This window comes from Genypterus blacodes, unplaced genomic scaffold, assembly GCF_046128005.1.
Source record: "Genypterus blacodes isolate CSIRO-AG114 ecotype Tasmania unplaced genomic scaffold, CSIRO-AGI_Gbla_v1 ptg000026l_1, whole genome shotgun sequence".
Lineage (NCBI taxonomy): Eukaryota > Metazoa > Chordata > Actinopteri > Ophidiiformes > Ophidiidae > Genypterus > Genypterus blacodes.
The window spans coordinates 1,405,009-1,426,458 of record NW_027466839.1 but is presented as its reverse complement, the minus strand read 5'-3'; the positions used below and the strand labels follow the sequence as shown (position 1 = coordinate 1,426,458).

General features: G+C 40.8%; 4 protein-coding genes across 4 annotated transcripts; 2 read left to right on the top strand and 2 right to left on the bottom strand.

The window, feature by feature from the left end:
- Window positions 1–1,917: 1,917 nt before the first annotated feature.
- ascc1 (activating signal cointegrator 1 complex subunit 1) lies at window positions 1,918–6,389 on the bottom strand. The gene is made up of 9 exons (XM_076143542.1): window positions 6,136–6,389; window positions 5,508–5,607; window positions 5,284–5,381; window positions 5,022–5,200; window positions 4,787–4,920; window positions 4,453–4,572; window positions 4,241–4,365; window positions 3,417–3,490; window positions 1,918–2,263 (listed from the first exon to the last, which is right to left on the bottom strand). The coding sequence occupies exons 1-9, from the start codon at window positions 6,245–6,247 to the stop codon at window positions 2,147–2,149; spliced, it is 1,059 nt and encodes a 352-aa protein (XP_075999657.1). The 5' UTR covers window positions 6,248–6,389; the 3' UTR covers window positions 1,918–2,146.
- A 54-nt stretch (window positions 6,390–6,443) lies between these two features.
- Window positions 6,444–8,981, top strand: anapc16 (anaphase promoting complex subunit 16). Its single transcript, XM_076143543.1, has 4 exons — window positions 6,444–6,600; window positions 6,755–6,905; window positions 8,093–8,167; window positions 8,250–8,981. The coding sequence occupies exons 2-4, from the start codon at window positions 6,764–6,766 to the stop codon at window positions 8,357–8,359; spliced, it is 327 nt and encodes a 108-aa protein (XP_075999658.1). The 5' UTR covers window positions 6,444–6,600; window positions 6,755–6,763; the 3' UTR covers window positions 8,360–8,981.
- A 1,946-nt stretch (window positions 8,982–10,927) lies between these two features.
- ddit4 (DNA-damage-inducible transcript 4) lies at window positions 10,928–13,105 on the top strand. The gene is made up of 3 exons (XM_076143509.1): window positions 10,928–11,090; window positions 11,661–11,897; window positions 12,011–13,105. Exons 2-3 carry the CDS (start codon window positions 11,714–11,716, stop codon window positions 12,508–12,510), a joined length of 684 nt encoding a protein of 227 aa, XP_075999624.1. The 5' UTR covers window positions 10,928–11,090; window positions 11,661–11,713; the 3' UTR covers window positions 12,511–13,105.
- A 106-nt stretch (window positions 13,106–13,211) lies between these two features.
- On the bottom strand, window positions 13,212–20,503 carry dnajb12b (DnaJ heat shock protein family (Hsp40) member B12b). Its single transcript, XM_076143507.1, has 9 exons — window positions 20,371–20,503; window positions 19,205–19,379; window positions 18,956–19,101; window positions 18,671–18,844; window positions 18,312–18,382; window positions 16,745–16,854; window positions 16,129–16,301; window positions 15,298–15,439; window positions 13,212–15,190 (listed from the first exon to the last, which is right to left on the bottom strand). Exons 1-8 carry the CDS (start codon window positions 20,501–20,503, stop codon window positions 15,318–15,320), a joined length of 1,104 nt encoding a protein of 367 aa, XP_075999622.1. The 3' UTR covers window positions 13,212–15,190; window positions 15,298–15,317.
- Window positions 20,504–21,450: the final 947 nt, after the last annotated feature.

The following is a 21,450-nucleotide window of genomic DNA, read 5'->3' as shown; positions in this document are numbered from 1 at the left end:
TCATTACTTGGGGAAATAGGCCCGGCGCCTCCTTATTTATGTCCCTGCCAAAGGAAACATGAACGCACTGTCTCAGGGAATTTCATTAACTTGGGGACAGAAGACGTGGAAGTATTGCCATTTCCCAGAATGCTCTCTGTACGGCATTTGTTACCTGAATGTGATGTTATACGTGCAATCCTGGCACACTAACAAGCAAGCTCCCAGGAGAACAGGGAGGGAGGATGATTATGCCTTTTTTTTCCGGGGCCCGAAATGATAAATTCACCGCCCAGACTTTGGCACAGTGGATGCCTGGATAGCTGTCTGGCTGGCCGATGACTACATTTGCATACCGCCCGTCTAATGGCTTCTGTCGACAAACCTCCAGGAGCATGTGGGGGGGAGATGGGAAGATGGACGGGAGGAGAAAACAAAAAGAAACACCCTCAGCAGAGATCAGTGTAACTTTTGGCCACCCGGCCCCCGATACGGTGCGTGCCAAGCAGCCCGGCCGGTTGCCAGTTGACAGGAGGGGAGGGAATCTGTGATGGCCAAGACCAAAAGGGGGATTCTATAGGTCCAGGAACTGCAGACGCACGTTCAACAGAGGCGTAGGAACAAGGTTGTGGATGGTGTAGGAAGGACACAGATAATAAAGGTGGAGAACAAACAACATTGGTGCAATAAATCATGTCGGTGAGGCATTACCACATTCATGAGGCGGTGAGATAAAAGGAAATGGGTGATAACGGTTATTTTGTTGTAGTTATTTCCTATTGTTGTGTAGGCGATACAGATCAGATTGAGCGGGTTCCTTTAATGGTTACCTCATGATCTTATCGCTGTATACGTACACACAAACATATTGCTGCAGGCTGCTCATGCAAATACACACTTAAAAGGCCACTTTATAATAGAAACCGGCACAATCCAATATAACAACTGGCTTTTGTTCCTGCTTTTGTTTAGCTGATAATGGCAATTTGGCATCGACATTGTGTCAGAGTGTTGTTGATTCAAATCACTTGTAGCATTTTATCTAAAGGCGTTTCCAATGTTCTGTGCTCCTTATGCACATGAATGTGTTGGATAAATACTTCACCTTTCGATCTAATGCAGTGTATTGAACGTGCAGAGTTGACGCACTGCTGTTCGAACAAATGACTTATTTGAAGACATGAGTTGGGACTTTATGAACTTGTGACAGGCATTTGTCATACAGTATTTACAGACAAAACAGTTCAGATAATAAAAAAAGAATTGACAGATGAATCAGTTTGAATCCCTTCAGTTCAACACTCTTGTCTCACTTAGACTGTTCTTTGTCAAACTAAGGTGTAAATCTGACAGACATTCTGTTGGTAAAAGTGTGAGATTCTTAAAATAGCGCAGCCAGGATTACGTTTGGCTGGAGAGCAGCGAGGGTAATGTTGATCAGAGGATTTCCAAGTATGGTAGACAGCTAGGAAGAGGCTTTCAGGTACTGACAGGATCCTTGTAATAGGGAGACACTGTCACTAATGCCCGTGTCCTGTTTCACCACACTGAGCATACATGACATGTGCCAATGCACTAGGAGAGGCGGTAGAGGGTAAAGAAGCTGCTTATATCCCTAAAGATAATCCCCCACGTCTTGCTCCGAGAGAAAAATGCCATCAAGTGTGTGTTCCAATGTCTGATGGGGGCAAACTAGAGAAAAACAAACACAATCCTTCATCTTCAACAGCCATCTTAAAGGTGACGTAAGGGTAATTAGTCATACTTCTGTCTTTTTGATGGGTATTCTTGCTTGTTTTCCTCTTTTGATTGCCTGTTCCTTTAAACTATGCTTTGTGTCATTCACTTTGTTGTTGCATGGCTCAGTTCTGCTGAGATGACAACACAAAAAGACAAGTTTGACAGCCTTGAGGGTTACAGACTGGCTGCACACGCATGTTTCATCTTCAATCATCCTTTTATTTTCCAACACAACCTGTTAACAAAGACTCGTACACATTTGGTTCAGACAGCAATAGTGACGAGTCATTGGCAACAATAGAAAAAGCCTATGGTGCCACCTAGTGGACATTGAATCGGGGAATACCTTCCATAGTCTGTTCAGCTGGAAACCTCAATTGTCCTTTTCTCATTTCACACACACAAAAGTGCCCAGGCCTGTTAGAACTCACGAGAAACTGATGCTTCCAACAGACGTGTAGTAGCCCGTGCAGTCTGTTGAATATCTCTGGGACAGATGGACAATATTCAGGTCAAAGTCCCCAAAGTGATAAGTGCCAAACATCTAGGAGGATGAGCAAGAAGAAAAAACATCACAAACAGACAAATAAGAATAGATAGGTTAATTGCAGTTTTATCCTCAGAGGTCAAATCATTCAATATTTTGGGAAAAACCAGGCAGTGTGTGTAATACAAAGATGGTGTTACCATGGTTACAGACATCCGAGCCCCTTGTAACAGCTCTCACATCACTTTCAGAGGATTTTTGTTTTTGTTATTTAGTCAAAGGTGAAGAAAAGGTGAGTGTCAGATTCAAAACTCTCATCTTTCACAGTATTCTTGCTCCTATTTCCCAGACAGGACACCAAAATCATTTGAATAACTGACACAAGGGTTGACTGACGAGTTCTGAGTCTAATATACAAAGTAGGTGTTTCATGTTATTCATCTCATGGCCATGTTAAGATGTTTTGGGGCCTTGTTCTATTCAGGGTGTCTGTGTTGGGTTCGGTTTTACAGAATCTCTGCATGCTGCACCTAATCTGGGAACATAATGATTCAAGACCAGCATGAAACCAGGACACCTTTTGCAACTGTTGGGGGGGGGGGGGGGGCTGAGGACCTAAAGCTTTCTATTTAAGGAACTATTCACCCCTCTATCACCCAACCCATTTCCTCTTGAACACACTATCCTTAATTTAGATTTGTTTTTTCAGCAACTGTTTGGACTATCTGCCGAAAAATGTAATCCGACATTTTTTCACATTGCATTTTTGACTTAATTAGAAGCCAAAACAGTTATTTTTTCTGTGATTTCTTGCCAAAATCTCGACTACAAGTGGAACCAGATGCAGATGACACATTAACGTACTGCATCACTTTTGAGGGCAACGCCTTAATAGCACATGGCCTATAGATGGCGCTAAAACAACATGATAAAGTTAATGGTCATTAGTCTGAGTCTCTTTGGCCCTTTAATTACTTTGACAGGATTTGGGTCAACTATGAATCCCTGTTATAAATATTTGTTCAGGTTTGTGCTCTCTACTTCCCAATTAGGTCGAGATATAAAAATTCCCCGTGTACTTTTGTATTTTAGGGTGTTGACACTGGAAGAGGAAAGAAAAATTACCAATCAGGCTCAATAGTTAGTTGAGTGACCTCTCGACAGGAGCGAGCGTGTGTAGCTGTGTGATATGTGGTTGATTCCTTCTCACCTTTAGTACGTTTCTGGCATCAAAAGCTTCTCTTTCGCTTACAATTCGTCTTCCAGGCCCTCCAGTGTCTTCAACTGGAAAAACACAGCAGGGTCAAACATTAGCCAAAGCACCGCAGAGTGACATTATCAGACACACACACGCCATAGATCCTGATAAGATAAACGTGTTTACAAGCTATCACGGGAAGTTCATGGCACAAGGTGAGCAGATCATTTGTTTAATTTGCGTTCATCTCGTGCTGCTGCGTATTTTCATGACGCCACCGAAGAAAACAACCCCCTGGAATTTGAACAGGCCGTGTTCACATTCTGGTAAACATGGTCAGCACTGAGGCCGGGACCCGCCCCCTCGCCGCCCAGTGTAAACTCCTGTTTGAGAGCCGGGGTTGGACTTGATCCACGGCCAACCTGAATGCAGCCATTGTCAGAGTACTTGGAAAACAAGTTCTTTGGTGGACGTAAACAGCGCTGTGGCCAAACACGGAGCGCTGCCTCATGCCGCTCTGAAGGAATGTGTTGTCGAAATTGTTCTGAATTTGGCTCCTCTGTCACAGCAGCTCCATGCCGAGACAACAGATAACGACAGGACACTGACAAAAAGGTTGAGGACGAGGACGAGGTCGAGTCCACTCTCACACTTTATATCAAACCAGTATTTGCAGGACATAAGCTATTCCATACATATGCTTTACTTTTTTGGACTATTTTACTTTGTGTTCCTACTCTATTCTATTCACTTTTCTTCACAATTTAATAGTTTAAATGCAGCTTTCATACATTCTTCAGAAAATGATGATGTCACAGTGTGTTCAATGTCTTTACCTGTGGAGTCCCTCCTGAACACCGTGTTCATCACAGTGCCATGGAGCTTCACTCTGTCCCACTCTCTGACCATCAACCCAGCTGACACAAAGTGCTCTACCAGCTGGTCTGCAATCACCTGCAACCTGACAACACACGACATCAGATGTGAACATGACAGCAGTTCAAAGATGGAAGAGCGTCGTTCGCCGATCTGTTGCCGTTCCGCTTACTTGTCAGATCTGTCTTTGACTCCAACTTTGGCGTACAACACATCCACCATGCCCGGGTCATCGTTCATGTACTCCACACCCGTCACTTCCAAAGGTAGAGGCTTTCCTTCTGTGATGTCACTGAAGGCAGACAGTGATTAGTCGAACTTAACTCATAACAGAAAATCAAGAGGCTGGAGAAAAACACACGCAATCCCAAACTTCCTTTACTCCCTTTAGTATTACTTCAGTGAATCGTACTATTTCCATCAGTGTCTCTCATTTTCATTTCATTTGCAGCTTTTAACATGTAATCTAAAGCTTTGTGTATGATAATGAGGCCTTTAGCACCTACCCAATGAAGCCCTGACACTCTTGCAGGTGTTCATTTGCTTTTCTCACTTCCATGTCGTTAAGCAGAGCCAGAGTGCCGACTGTCAAGTGAAGCTTTGCCGGGTTTTGAAAGATGCTTCCCTCAACTCCCCGATCCTTTGAAATCACGTAAAAAGCAATTTGTAAAGTCGGTATCAAATGGAAACATGTCTTTCGAATGTCTTGGATATCATTTCATCAGCACTCAGATGTAGTACCTGTGAAGCCTTGTCCAAGACTTCCTCTTTAAATCTGAGGAAGCCTTCTTGAATTTTGGGATGAGTTAGAGGAAATGAGAGGAAGTGTGTGAAAGGCTGCTTTCTCCGGAAACCTTCGACAAGGACCTCGATTCGGGTGATTGCAGACGAGACGGCGGCTTTGTGGGAACCTGTAACGACTGTCAGGAAAAGGAAGACTGAGAGCAAATCCTTTTGTTTTCATGTTCTCTGACAGCTGTGATATATGGCTATAAATACTCACCGATCTGCCCTTCCACGCCCGGTTTAGGAATACTGATATTTGTCTTTGTGTCAGACTCCAGACGTCTGCGTGTCTCCCCTTTTTTTCCAATAATGTATCTGCACAAAAACAAGTTAGCACAATCAAAGACATACACATAAAACAGTTACAAAAGGCTGTGGTGCACATTAAGTTAAGGAGGATAACACGATCAAAACTTGTGTATTTTTTTATAGGTAACTCACTTATAAAGAACACTTGGCACATCAATTGCACAGCGGAATCCTTTATCAGTTTGTTCAATGCAGTGGCTGTCACAGGCTTCATCTGCTAGATCGTCACTCTCTAAAGATACAGAATACAATATCACAAAACACTTTCAACAGCAGAGGTAAAAAATAAGTAAAAGGTGCAGCACCATCGGAAAAAACGACAACATGTTTCTAATAAAGAGAAGTACATAAAAAAATACATTCATTTATGCAAAGTCTGCATCAGGCTGACAAGAGAAAATACATTGCCAAATCAAATACATATCTAAATTACATTAAATATTAAGATAAAAGAAATATTCAACCACACAACGAAAAATAATTCATTTTCTAATATCTCATTTTGTAGGTAATCTAACGTTGGGAATAAAAATAATATTAAATATGGTAATTTTTTTCTGATTTTTTCCAGTAGTTTGTATTTCATTTATTTATTGTATGAGCATGGGAAGTATGCTACTCAAATGAAATGACTATATAATTACTGATTTATAAAAATATATATATACACATTATAGATGTGTTTCCACCCTGAGAGTGTTTTTAAGTGTTTTATTTGCAGTATTCCTGGAGTAATATTGTTGTATCTGCTGAAACTTACCCGGTGGTTCCAAATAGGACAACTCTTCTTCTTCATACTGTTCTTCTCTGATCATATTTCGTCGATATACTCTTCCATCTACATTTATAAGAGCTGGACGTAACACATCCATGTTGTAAACTAAGCTTAACCTACCACAAACTAGCTAATTGCGTGAAAAAGCTTCTGAATTCAATACTCAAGCTACCAGCAGCTGCTCATAAAGTTGACAGCGGACTTCCTTGTTTTGCGACACTCAACTGCCGTACCGTGTTAGTAGATCTACAAAAGCCACGAACGACAACGAAGAGACTAGTGACGTGCCGCGGCGAGATCTTATCGTTAGTGTTATATCCGCGCTAAGCTAAGGGAGCTAATGCTACAGACGTAAATTCTGTCATTGTCGTAAATCAGTGGCACAGATAAACAAACAACAGCATCAACTGCGTATCTTTAAGTCGTTTTCCACCACCCCGGGCATCTACGGTAAATAACTTTGACTGAAATCACATCGATTACCACCATATTGTAGGTAGTACTATTGATCGGTGGTTAACTTTCTTCCTAGCCGCCCAGGAGACTTGTTAGCTTGTTTGCTAACGTTAGCCAAATCCTTAAATGTGTATGTTTTCGTCTTAAGTGTTTTGCTATGGCGGCGTCTTCCTCGTCCTCCTCTGCTGGCGGTGTAAGCGGCAGCTCGGTGACCGGCTCCGGGTTCAGCGCCTCCGAGCTCATCCCCCCCAGAAAGGTCCTGTACACATATCCCAAAGGAGCCGGAGAGATGATGGAAGGTAAAAAATAATTTACAGAATTTATTATTTATTTATTTAAATATGAAAACTGTTTTATTTGTTTACCATCATTCTAGGTTTAACAACTGCGTAATTTTCAGTGCCAGGGTACCACGCTAGAATCGATTGATCATACAGAAGCATCTCAATAAATTACAATATCGTGGAAAAGTCAATTTATTTCAGTAATTCAATTAAAAAAAGTTGAAACTCTCATATATTATAGATTCATTACAGACAAAGTTTACAGCTCATGAAGACCCCCACATGCAGTATCTCCGAAAATGAAAATATTTATTTATTTTGGAAATAGTATAAATTCTTTTTGCAAAGTATTCACTTATTTTGAGCCCACATTCTAGATCCAGAAGTAATTCTAAGAGTTGTACAAGACAAACCAAGACAACATCATCATAGCCAAGAAAAAGTGTGGGTAAATGATGACAATAAATACCTGCAACTAAAACTCTAATTTTAGTTTTTTCTTTGCCAGGCTCAATCGATCAATCGGTGTTTATACGCTACAGTACTTAACATCACTATGGGCTTTGCTTGGTTCTTATTAGCTTCATCAGTAGTCCAGTCCAGTCCCGTCATTGTACATAATATAATATTTTAGCAGCACTCCGAATATACCAGGGGTTTCAGATAATAGCTCCCCCTGAAAATGTGTCAAACCTCCCATTGATTTGTGCGATTTTACAGTTTGCTTGGCTGCTTTGTTTCGCTGTAAAGGCGTTTTGACTGGTACTTCCATTTAGAAAAAACACATTTCTTAAAATGTCATCAACTAAAAGGCAAAAACCCAGGGAGATTCTGCTGACAAATCTGGGCAGATAAAAAGAAGAACCCCCCACAGCTCCTCATTACCACCGCACAGAGGATTTGTTTAGAGGAGCAGATGGTCTGTCTGGCTCTTAACTCCGACTTTATTGCCTGTCTAGTTCAAATGCAGTAATTCACATGGTTAGTTTGACTTGATCATAAAAGCACAGTGATGCAAGGACAAAAGCAAAGAGCGCACTGATTAATAGGACAGAAGTGAGGCTGAAGGTCTTGTAGTGTTTGTCTTTGTTTGTTCTGTACAAAATTGATATAAAATAGATTGAAAGCCTCATTTGAAACCTTTCGTGAATACTGCAGTTTTAATTATTTCATGAAATCTTCCCTCTACGTGTCTCCTCTAGATGGCTCCGACAGATTTTTATGCGAGTCTGTATTCAGCTACCAAGTTGCCTCAACCCTGAAACAGGTGAAACATGGTAAGTTAGTATTTGTTTATGCAAAAACATTTGTGTATTTTATGAAAAACTGGAACCCTGACCATTGTAATTGTCCTTCCAGATCAACAGGTGTCCCGAATGGAGAAACTGGCCAGCTTGGTAGAGGAGCTGGAAGCAGATGAATGGCGGTACAAACCTATTGAACAGCTACTAGGATTTACACCTTCCTAAATAAAGACATCCTGTGGCCTTTGGTTTAAAAGTCAGCCAAAGAGAAGGGAAGGGAGGGGAAGGGAAGGGAAGGGAAGGGAAGGGAAGGGAAGTTAATTTCAGTTTGTACATTCTGTTTCCTCTTTTTTATTTTAATAATGTGAGCTATATCAGTATTTTACCAGTGTTTGACTGTTGTATGAGTGACATTTGCTGTTGGGGGCAGTGCAGCTGAGGATGGAGCACTTGAATGTGATCTGAAGGGGGCGCTATGGGCTGACCTCAACTAATTTTTTAGTTTACTTTGAGGAAGATGTCTGAAACCCTTAAACACATACTATCTTTAATAGAAAACTGTTACATTCGCGTTCACGTGTTTCTGTTAATAAATGTGTTTGGACACACAGTCCACTCTGCTGCTGGCCTTTGCTACTGATATCTAACAATATCTTCAATGACTTCATACATGCAGTAAAGTGAATTGTTGTTTGTTTTTCGGCACAGCTGTATTGCCTTACATAAATCTAAAACCCTTCTGCCTTCTCGCTCTCTGCTACACATTCTAAAAGTCTTCATCACTCCTCATTTCAGCAGCACGGAGCAAAACAAAGAGAACTTGTAAATAAAGGCATAATGAACATTCCTTGAGCCAGTTACTGTTTGTTTGTTTGCTTGCATACTTTTCCTCGTCTTAATTTCTTTAAGATATCTGAGAGATTAGATAGATCTGTTTGTATTGTCTCAAATTACATACTGCAGTTGTTGCTCAATGTGGATGAAACACAATACTTGATTCAGTTGTTTTTGTTCTGATGTTTTTGGCTGCGAGGAGACGTACAGTTCTTGGTGTTTTGGGCAGTGAATCAGTGAAATTAATGTACGTTTACATAGAAATGGGCGGTGGAACACGTACAGATTGTACTGTTCTAGGTGGCATTGTTGAAGGATGTCTCAGGATGCTTACGTGCCGCGCTCCAGTAGAGCATAACTTTTTTTAAACAGTTCAAAAGTTCGTATGTAACCACAGACGAAAGAAGAAATATGTTGGTATTCACTTTCCTTGGTTTGCTCAGACTGAAGCTTTATAGCACCACGCTCAGTATTTAACATTTATACATTTTTCTTCCTGGTAAGATGTTTACAAGGATACCTCCTAACCACAGCGCTGCACAGAGAACATTCTGTGCCTGCACGTGTTTGTCTTTCAGTTCCTCCCTCTCATATTGTACAGTCATACCACGCCTACTCACGTGCAAAAACACTGCGTAGATCTGGCTTCGATCCAGATTTTTCTTCTTAGAGCAAACTTGAAGTTCCCATCTGACCCAAGCACAGCAATTGTCTCTGCTTTTCTCCAAAAGTTTACTAGACTTATTAGACTTACTTGACTACATTGCTTTAACCATCTAACTAACTAACAACCTTAACTTAACTAACTAAACCTGATTCTTTATGCATTACAGCAGTAATAAATGTAGTAGCTGCTGATGATGACAATCCATTGTTACTGACACTACACCCTCACAGCACTTATCTGTCTGTTTGACCTTATATACATTGTTACCAGAGCTTGATATGTTTAAATAGGTTTGTTTTGTTTCTTTAAACATATGAGAACAATCAAACATATGCAGGAGAAATGTATAAATACCCTCCATGGTGTTAAGCATCACAGACTTCTGAATAAATATGATGCAAAGAGAAAATATAAGAATATGCAGCATGGATCAACCTGGTGATTGCTGTTTTAACCCTAACACTAACAAAAATAAAAGCAGAATGACATCTGCAGAATAAAAGGTTAAGTGCCACACACACATGCCTAAGATTATGGAACATTTTTACCAGCTGTATGTAGGGTTGATGTGTTGGTATAGGTTAGGCTTTGTTTACTTACATGCTTGAAGATCAACTATATTGCAATTATGCAGTGAACACTCAGGAGAAATGCAAACATGCACTCACTTAAATATAATGCACTGCCAACAGATTACAATGACCATTTAATGAAGAGGAAAAAGTGTTAGGTTTGGTGTTTTAACAAAGATAATAGAGACTGTGCAACATTTTGGCATCTCACATGTCTTAACTATCAAAAACTATCAAATTCAAATCACTGCTTTTGATAATATTAATACCTTGGATGAGACTCAGTGTCCTGTAATGCAGCTGAGTGTGTGTTTTTGCATTGCTACCACTCTGGGATGAAAAATCTGATGTAATGGTTGAGGGAAAACAGATGACGTAATGTATTGTGCACTGCAACACTGACTGAACCGACCGAGCCTTTTGCAAACATGAATCTCCGCGCTTTCACAGCTCCGCATGCAAACACATATATTAATTTATAAAAAGAATGATAAAATAAAGAACAACGATGAACAATATGAATGTGACAAGTCCGGGCAAGTCTCAGTAGATTTCCACAACAACACCGGACTCTGCTATTCACTCCTCTTTTTGTCTTGCACTGCTGTTGGAGTGTTACCAGGCAAGATCCAGCTCAGATGGCGTGCCTCCGATTTCTATTGGCTGCCGGATGGGAGGGGGGCGTGGTGTAGCCCAGCCGTATAAATACATTGTTGCAGGTCGAGGCTGCAGTCAGAGCTGAGCAGCTGATGACAGGCGAGAGGAAGCTCGAGATCTATGGCAGAAGTTTGTCAGCTAGTTCTCAGCTTTTTGGCACAATAACCCTCAAACTAACCTTTTTCAACATCCACGACGGATTTGAAGAACGGCCTTAGCAAAACCTGTAAGTATTTATGACACAATATTGCTTACTTTTCATGCCGAATAGTTAGAAACAGAGTAAACAGCTGCCAGCTACTCTGTAACAAAGAGCCTCTTGCTGCAGAGGTTTGTTGTTCCGACCCTGTTAAACGAGCTCTAATTTGAACAAAGCTGAAGCCAATCGCTATTTTCATCATTCGATTGCGTCAGTGTTAATGTTGTTTATCGCTTATTTTATTTTATTCAATGTCAAAGATATTGACAAGTCGTCAGAGTCTTTGTACTAAGTCTGAGGTGTTGCTCGTTATAGCCTAATACAAGTCTTACAATGACAGGTCTAAATAAATATACAACTAATTTTTAACATGAATTAGCAAATGCATAGCAACACCCTAACGGTAATTTAGCTAATTCCAAATTTGTCTTATTTTTAACTATTCTTTGTTTTACTTCTAAATAGTTTTTTTTATTTTGTCTTTACTATTGTGTATCAATTAGTCAACCCAACTTTATGATGCAGTCTTTGGATTTTAATCTGTTTCTCTCGACTTCACAATCTTTGGATGCTCATCTTTTGTTTCCTCTCAAACAGCTGAACAGAGACACAGCTGAATCCTGCAGAGGAAGAAGAAGAAGAAGAGCACCATGCCCACTCTATTTGCACCCACCGATGCTGGCAGCTCACCTCCCTCTCCTCTGGATGGCAGTCCCAGGAGGCTGTCCTGGGGCAAACTGGTGCAAAGACTGACAGATTTCAGTGCATCGGTCCACAACAGCAGTATTGAGTCCAGGTCCCACAGTGGCAGCAGGAGTGACCTTTCAGATTCAGGTAAACAAGGATGCACTTACAAGCCGTTGTCATTTAATTGACAGTCAAAATTCACAATAATTTTAAAGAATTGTATAATTTCTCAAGTTTCTCATCTGTTGTCTCCTCCACAGGCTCTGACATCTCAAGTGACCTGTCTCCATCCAAAGAGGACCTGTTTTACGATCCAATGGAGGAGACCATACTGAAGGAAGTGGTGGACCTTATTGCACGAAGCCTGAGAGACGCCAAAGAGTCGGACTGCGCCTTAAGATGTACCAAACTCCTCATTCCCGAAAAACTCCTGGAGCACATCGGAAGCGAGCTCCTTCACCTGGCAGCTAGCGAGCCCTGCGGTCTGAGGGGGGCTCTGATCGACCTCTGCGTGGAGCAAGGGGCCGCCTGCGAGAGCATGGGCCAGATCTCCGTGGACCCTTACCTCGTCCCGACCTTTCAGCTGACTCTAGTTTTAAGGTTAGAGTCTAGTGGGCTGTGGCCTAAAATCCAAGGACTCTTCAGCACTAAATCTCCTTCCGCTCCAGTTGTGAGGCAAGCCATTAAACTCAGCACTGGCTTCCGCGTGATCAAGAAGAAACTGTACTGTTCCGAAGAATTGCACATCGAGGAATGTTGAAAAACGCACATATGCATCAAGGGGACGATTCTTAAGATTTTATGGCGAAGGTTTTTAAACTGCCCAGTTTTGCTCCTACACGGGCCTTATCATTGTGTGTATCTGATGCCTCCTACAGCATCTGGGATGGGCTTTCTCATCATATAGCTTGTTATTCCTACTGTAAGAGACTTACAGAGTTTAGTTTACGGTACCTGGAGCAAGAAGCACTTGTGCGCCATTACGCTATACCTGTTAAATCAGCATTTTGCAAGTATATAAGTGCGTACCTCAGTTTCCATTGAAACCATTTGGTGGCAGCTAGCGATACGATAACAGTCATTTCACATGTTTTCTCTTTTTTTTTTACACGGCTGTTAAAACGTGTTATACACCAAGTGAAGCGTTGATCGAGAACAAAAGCCGAGCGGCCGTTGCGTCATACAGTATATAACAGTGTGGGCCTGCAGCTGCTCGCACCTTTAAGTGTAACTGTCCTTTTATCAGTGTGGTCCATGTTCTGCATTCAACTTTATTTATTTGATATTCAAATATTCATAACATTGCACTGTTTTTGTACTTTCATGATGGCGAATAAATTATTTTTTTTACATTGCCTTGCTGTCATCTCATTTCATGAAACGTCCGAAAACCACAGAAATGTGTAACGTTTTTCTGAAAAGAATAAGTATACAAAGACAAATGTAGAGTCTGTTCTGATTAAACACTCAAACTCATGTGTAGACCATCATTCTTAGCCCGAACCATCATGTGGAATAACTGTCAGATATACTTATAAACTTGTTGACAGCCACAAACTACTTTTTAAAGAAGACAAAAGTGTAATATTTTACCGAAATACAAACTTTATAATGTTATAACTCTTAGAGCAGAAGTGCCTCATTTGCATACAGTGTAATAGTTATAGTGCTGACTAGTGGCTGAGTGGTGAACATCACCTTAAAAGTGTGAACGTGCACACACTCATGTTCCCTCTGATGTCAGCTGGCCTGACGTGCCTGATGTGCTGACTGGGCTTCTAGTCTCCACCTCCTCTACTGTTGCTATTCACAGCAGCACTGAGTCATTTCTGGCATGGGTTTGTATCCTTTTTATTTCCATCTGGGAATAAAAACATGTTGGGAAATGTGAGCAAGATGTTCAAACACACTTTTCCGAGTATGATAACCCTTTCTGAAAATAAATAATACAAGGAATTCAGCACAAAATTCAAGCCGAAAAAATAGCTTTTTACTACTTATGATAGTTGTTCATCAGACATTAGAGTTCAAAACTTTCACCGCTTTCATTCCTATGGCATTTATTGTGAGGAGCCATCAAGCTGCATGACTCTTATACAGTATGTACAGACGAGTGACAAATTACAGAAAAAAGCTAATGTATGTGTAAAGCTAAGCATTGTACTTTGACATAGAGGTCAAATTTGCACACTGGTTGAGAACATGGTGATTCATCTGACCATATCACGTATTTCAACATCTACAAGTGCCAAGTGCATGCTTGCATAAACAAAAGCTAGGTGTCATGTCATGAGTCACATCCTCTGAAGGTGTCAACTGAGCACCAATTGCGTCACTAGTTTGCCCAATTTCGGAAGATGTCAAGAAATGCGTCCTTCCTTGGAAAGAATCTTAAGGACATAAATTGTGTAACCTTAGTCTTTAACCCCACTTTATTTGGGGGTAAGCAAATAAGGTATACTTCAAAAGATGTAGGATGAAGTAACAATAGAAGAGGACGCTTAACATCAGATCAAATTAATAATAAAATACAAATTGCAGTGCGATTTTTAAGAACAGGCTTTTGTCTTTTGTACTGCTTGTCATCTTAATACTACCCCTAATCACATCTGTTTTGAAATTAAGGCTTTAAAGTTGCTTAAGTAGAAAGGACAGTGTTCTATTTGGAGGTTGTGCACAAAGAACATTGAAAGAAGCTGAATCATCACTTACTGAGACAGGCAAGATGTTATTTGATGATAATTTGAGTGATATGATCGAATCTCGAATCTCATCCAGAAGGACAATACCTCCACAGCACAAGGGGGTCACGCCATGTTGTTGTTGTTTTTTCCTATAATTTGTCACCCGACCGTAGTTAAAGGAGGCAACACATACAGGGACATATATTTCCTCTCACACAAACAGCAAAGAAGACAAATCTGGTATGTTAAAGTGTTTCAGGAGAACGCAGACACGAGCATAAATCCAGAGGTTTCACATTTAGTCCTGCATAGTCAAATGGCCAAAAACCAACAAACAAACTCGTCTCTGCATGAAACTAAAGAGGAAGCATTCACTGTGGCATCTAAGCAACTGCTACATAAATGACATCTGCAGAACTAAATCTAACTGCACTTTCTTGTTTCATAATGCATTTTTTTTTGCTAAATCCATGAAGAGCATTTCGCCCCTCCAGCCTCACCGCCCTCCCTCCAAAAACTAGGGCTTGGATATCATCTGAAAACGCAATTTCAGGAGCTTTTCTATTTCAAAACATTCTGTTAACATTATTCATTAATTCCAACACCAATATTTCTGCAGAGATTGTTCGATCCAGTTCACACGGTACGTTTCATATAGAGGTGCTGGTTTCTTTGTGTTGCTTGTTGAGTTGTCGTCTGATTGTTAAAGCTTATCTATTTACAGCCGGAATATCTTTTTTTGTTGATTCGGGAAACCTAAAAAGATGAGAAACAACATGTTGGAAGAGGTGATGTGTCAACACCCGTGCAGGCTTTTGTTATTAAATGTGAAAAGAAACAATGTGTCTGCGGGGAGAACTTGCGTCGGATAGAGAAAGCAGCCTCAGCCGTGTAATGAAGCCGAGATCTCAGACAGCTTGGCGCAGCTCGGTGTGCGAGCCCTCTGTGCTCTTTGGTACAGATCGTTGTCTCCAAAATATCGAGCTCTGTAAAGCATGCCCTCCTCTGCAAGAGACAACAGAATTACTTTCAAATTTTAGACAAATACACTGCAGTCTATACTAAATGCATGGACAGTGTTGATTCATTCTTGCTGACCTCCACCCTTGAAACTACAACAACAACAGCAGAATGTCCATTAGGAAGCACTTAGAGCTCTGATACTACAACATTTTAGTCCGGAGCTGGATATAAATCATATGGAGCCCTGAGAGTGACACTGGCAACAAAATAAAGAAATAAACAATTAGTTACCTGTGCACACCAGATACTATTTGGTGAGCTCTAAATAATCTGGACTTCCAAATTCCCTTTAGATGTTGTTCAGAGACAAGGGACTGATGATGACTGGCAAGCAAAGCATTAATGGAATGGGATTTTAAAGAATTCCAAGATGTAACTATAGCTCAGCCAGATAGAGCTAGTTAATCAACTCCTGTCTGTGAATATGTGTGTTTTGTATATAAATATCTCCTACATTTGCTCGCAATTACATAGTACATTTAAGAGTTATGGCGATATATGCCAGACAGGCCAAACCTTACAGAATATACTGTATAGCAAAAACTGTTTATCAGCCTTATTTGATTATGTTATGTATAAAATGTACTTGTACGCTGTTTGGTCCAGGAGTTATAAGCCAAAATGTAGTGACAAATTATCCACCCCGATAATGGCTTTTCTGGCAAACGTACTTTGCTGTTTCTCCTTCCAGCAGTTGTTGCGCAGGTTGGATATGTAATCATCCTCCACTGTACGCTCCAAGGTCTTCAGATTCATTCCAGTGACCTCTTTGGAGAACTGATCTCCCACATAATATGGCACCTTCAGGTTCTCCGTCAGCCTCCTCTGGGTGTACCCTGCTGACCTGTGGGCAGACAGCACACGTTGTGACAGAGCACGAGACGTCACATGGCCGATCCCAGGCACACCGACAGCAAGTCAGGCACCGTCCTTCCCCTGTGACTGTGAATGGGCACACAGACTGGGCGGCGACTGCTGAAGTGCATCTCACACAGAGAGACAGGATGAGAGGCAGACACATACAGATAAGACCTCTTATGTAGACAGAAGAGGTCGGTTTTAGTGCTGGGAGTAAGCGTACATTTTTGATTGATCAATTCATTGTTTAGTATTGACGATTGAACAAGCTACAAAGTCAAATCTTCATGATGATTGTTAAGTCTTCATCTTTGAACATTAGGCTTATTTACTCAAATCTAAGGCCAATTTAAGGCCAAGAATGTTTAGAATATTTCATACAGTTTCAAAAGCAGTCCTCAACGTTAGGCAAAAGCTGATATTACTCACGGCCTGAAGCTGAGGCTGTAGAGGGGGCTGTTCACCATAATCTGACTCAGAGCAGATACAATAACCAGGATGAGGATGGGCATGACCTGCACAAAGAGAGCCAGACCTCCCTGCAAAACAACACACAATCACATTCACCAACACCTCTGTACCAACAGAACCTCATCACCTTCAATGAAAACCGGCTCTTTCCCCTGGAGAAGACTGTGTAGGGCTGCTGTGAGTGAACAGAGGCTGAGGAAGGTAGATGCTCATTCTCTTAACCTCTGACCTTTGTTAATGGTTACTGCCAAAGTCCCCCCCCTGACGAACATGAAGGGAAGTTCATCATGATATTTCACCCCCTTCACCTCCGCTTCCCTGACCCTCCTTCCTCCCCCTTGCTCTTCCTGCCCCTCCCCTTAAAAAGCTGCCAATGTGTGTTTCTACCTTTTCTTGCAGACTCAAAGTAGTGTGTGTGTCCATTGTGACATCATTCCTGATTTATTAACTATGTGACATCACTCATGATTCTGTCTCTCACTACATGAAACTGATCATTTTATATAAATGAAATGAAAAGCACCTTATGCAAATGCCCAAAATTAGTTTCTGACATTGGAGGCAGTTGGTAGAGTTGTGGTTGTTTTAGTGCCATACAAACACACATCTTCATACCCACACACACTCTCCAATTATAGCAGAAAGATAAGATAAAATAAGATTAAAGTCAAATGAAACCCGTCTAAATAGCTACCCCTACTGGTTAATAATGTCCATAACCATATCTCAATTCCATACAAAGGTTTAGGTTTTAAATGACAATGTGAATGCTATTATAATGGGAATAATATTTTAACCTGGGACATATACAAATGTGTGTATGTCTGTATGACTGAGTATGTTCTTCCAGACCAAGGACAAATCTTATACATCATATCCTTTGCTTATACTCAAAGATGGCAGAACGTAATGTTACCATGCAATACATAAGACTACAACATAATACTAAAAATAAAACATATATATGACTTAACAAATCTTTCATTTATGGAAATAAAACAATTCCAAATTCATATATATATATATATATATATATATATATACATACCGGTGCAGCTAAATAAATTAGAATATCATAGTCTTCCCCATGATTGTGTCGAGAGAGACTTCAAAGGCTCAGGAAACCTCAGCAGGTGATTTGAGTTAACGAGCTGATTAGAGTGTGACACCATGGGTCTACAATATTGAATCTTTTTATTGAATTTGGGGTTTTCATGAGCTGTAAGCCATAATCAACAAAATGATAACAAATAAAGGCTTGAAATATTTCACTTTGTGTGTAATGAATCTATAATATATGAGAGTTTCACTTTTTCAACTGAATTACTGAAATAAATTAACTTTGCCACAATATTCTAATTTATTGAGCTGCACCTGTGTATCGATAACATATACAATATTTCCATCTGCCATACATTTTAATATATACCAAATAATTTCTATATTATTCTAGATACCCTCGAATTATTGTAGGTGCAGTGCATTCTGCCCGGCAGGTTTGTATTTGATATGTTTAGAAACTTACCTCTCGCTGTCGCTCCCTTCGCTCTCGCCTTGGGTAACGCATCCTCCCATTGGTGTACACGTAAGCATTACCTATACGGTGGATGAGACCAAAGAGCACTCAGATGTTTAACTACAAGCAGCATTACATAAGGAGCAAACCACTGGCACTTACAAGCTGTGACCCAACTTATTCTGGGACAGAACCTCAGAATCCAAACCTGATGATGCATTCAGGTTCCTCACCTCTGCACTGAAACTGAATTTAGGTTTTGTTTTCCGACCTTTTTCCTTGTCTACTCAGATCCAGGTCATTATTGGAGACATCAGATTGCATCTCATAACTCTTGATGTGAACAGAAATCAAACAGTGGCACTCACTTGATGGGTAGCCTCCTCCAAAGAACATGTTAAACAGGTCTTCAGGCGAAATATCAGGCTCAAAGTTTGCACTGTCTTGGCCTTCCCTTGAAGGGTCGCCCCTCTCCTCCCCGCACTCGTCATACTGTCTTCTTTTGTTAGGATTACTCAGGACAGCATATGCATTTCCAATAGCTGCGGGAAAATATGTTTTTATGTGTTTACTGACCCAAAAAAAGATGATAATAACACAAATTGAAACTTAACACAGCAAACTGTGTGACATCATCTTACAGCACAGGTTACCTTTAAATGCCTCTGTTGCTCCTGGAGCGTGATTCTTGTCCGGATGGAATTTCAGTGCAAGTTTTCTGTATGATCTCTTCAGCTCATCTTCAGAAGCGTCTTTCTGCACTCCCAGAGTTTCATAGAAGTCTTTACATTGTTTTATCCTGTGAAAGGGACATATATCATGCAATGTTACTCTGTAAACCAAGAATACACTTCCCCCCCTCCCCCCACGAGTACCAGGATGTAGATATCAGACTTGCGTACCTCTTCACAGACTCCAACTGCTCTGCGTTATAGGGCCTGGAGGTATCGGAGGGTTTCTCTCCAGGTCTGGTCTCCTCGTTGGCGCTCTTCCGCTGTCGAGGCCCCGACGACCCACTGAACTCCTGGCTCCCGTGACGAGGTATAAATCCATTCTTAGCTATGAACTCCAGCAGCACTACAAAGGATACAATGCCCCTTTTGAGTGTATTACAAGAGTAGCTGGTGCATATGAGGAGGGAGAGTAAAGAGGCGCAAACCTATTTTGATTTATTTTTGTCATTTGTGTTTCTGTAACACCAACTGACATAAACAATGGATTCTTGTTTGGGACTCATACTACTTCTCTTGTTGAGGGTGACAAAGGGTTGGAATTGAAATAGAGGCAAGGTACATTATGATAAGGACAGGTCACCAGTCCACCACACTGAGTAAAGGAGAAGAACAAAACACCCAGCAGCACTAACAACCTAAAACTACACAAATCATGTCAAGGAGCAGGATTGAGAACCATTGTGTTTAAGATGATGAAGATGATCCTTATGTACCTGCCGGTAATTCACACGTGTATCACATATCCTTGTTCTCATAATGTTTCTTTCCTTTTATCTTTATTTTTTCCCCTCTGTGTGTATTAAAATTTCTCCAATAATCTCCAAAATGTCTCATTACTGCATGCTCATTGTCAAATCAAATACTTTCTTCAAAAATAAAGAAATATCCAATCCTATCACAACTTCCTTCGAGACCAAGGCCATGCATTAAAAGTGCTTATTATGGACAACAATAAACCAATAAATGTTGCAGATTCTCATTCTGATTGGCTGATCACAATCGCTGCAATCTGCTCATATTATTCCAGTATCAGAAATTATATAATCCAGATAGTTTTAGAAACTGGCTGTCAGGGGACATTCATGAGGGAGATTGCAATTGACTTTCTAATCTTTTATACCCTTAAATAATGGGCAGACATATGAAAAGACATGAGTAAAACTCAAATGCAACATTAACTTGACATCCAGATGAGAACAGGGTGACTGATTCCAGATTTGCTCGCTGTGAGGCCCAGTCACTGCAAAGCTGATCGGGGGATGCAGATGATGCTGCGGGTGATGCTGAGTGCTCTCCCCGGCGCCCTCCTCCACCCCCCGCCTCGGCCATCTTACCCTGGGCTTTCTCGGTCGGGAATAGCCTCTGCGCCTTTTCCAGGAACCTCTGCGCCTTCTCCGGCTCGTCGTTGGTCAACGCAGCGGACGCGATGTCAATGCAGCGCTCCGCTTCGTCCCGGTTTACCTCCATGGCAGCGGCTAACTGGACCAGAAGTAAATAAAGACGCCTGCTGATAACGTCATAGGGAGGCTGCGGACTAAGCGAGTGGCAGATGCTGAGACAGACTTTACAAACACTAACAAAAGAATAAAACAAAAGGAGACACATCATTATTATTAACAGAATATTTTAAGAATATTGCGCTGCATTTATTTATTTATTAGTATTTTACTGACAAACATTTGGATGTGGTAGCTCTATAAAGCAACCATGTATCCTTTTTGTGCGTTGTAACATTGTCGAGACATTGTTTAGTCAGTAACTTGTTTTGCATAGTTTTAGTTCCTTTAGTTCGTCTGCCGTTAAATTGAAAGAGATGGTCATTTATGTTTACTTCAATTCTTGATTTCATCTCATTCCCCCTTTTTAAGCTACTGATGTCCTCATAGAAAGAAATAACTCGAGTGAATTCTTATTTTTCTTCTCATTTTTATTGTATCTTAAACTAATCTGGTGCATGTTTTTCCTTACCCAGTTTTAATGTTAATATCCTATCTGCTTGTGCTCTTTCTGACACTGCTCGACCTTATATGTAAAATGTCTGATTTTGCCTTGTGTTCATAATGTTCAGTTCATAAATTTGGATAAATGCAAATCTGCAGGGAAATGGTATTTGCAAGATGTTTTTTTTAAAGAAAGAAGCTAAGATGTGATATATTACATTGGTAAAGAAATAGACGTGAGTTCCCTGCGCTATACCCCGTCACCACTAGATGGAGACATATGTCTTGTTTTCAATGTAGAAAGTATATAGGCGAAGGCTCAGACTCCGACGAGCACATAATGTACGGTATCCACCCGTTTAAGATGAAAAGAGCAGTTCGCCTTCACTGAGATAGACAAAGTTTTGTCTATTTGTTGTCGGTGCGAATCCCAGACATGTTGGACATTAGTGAGGTTGAATTGTGTGTTACTTA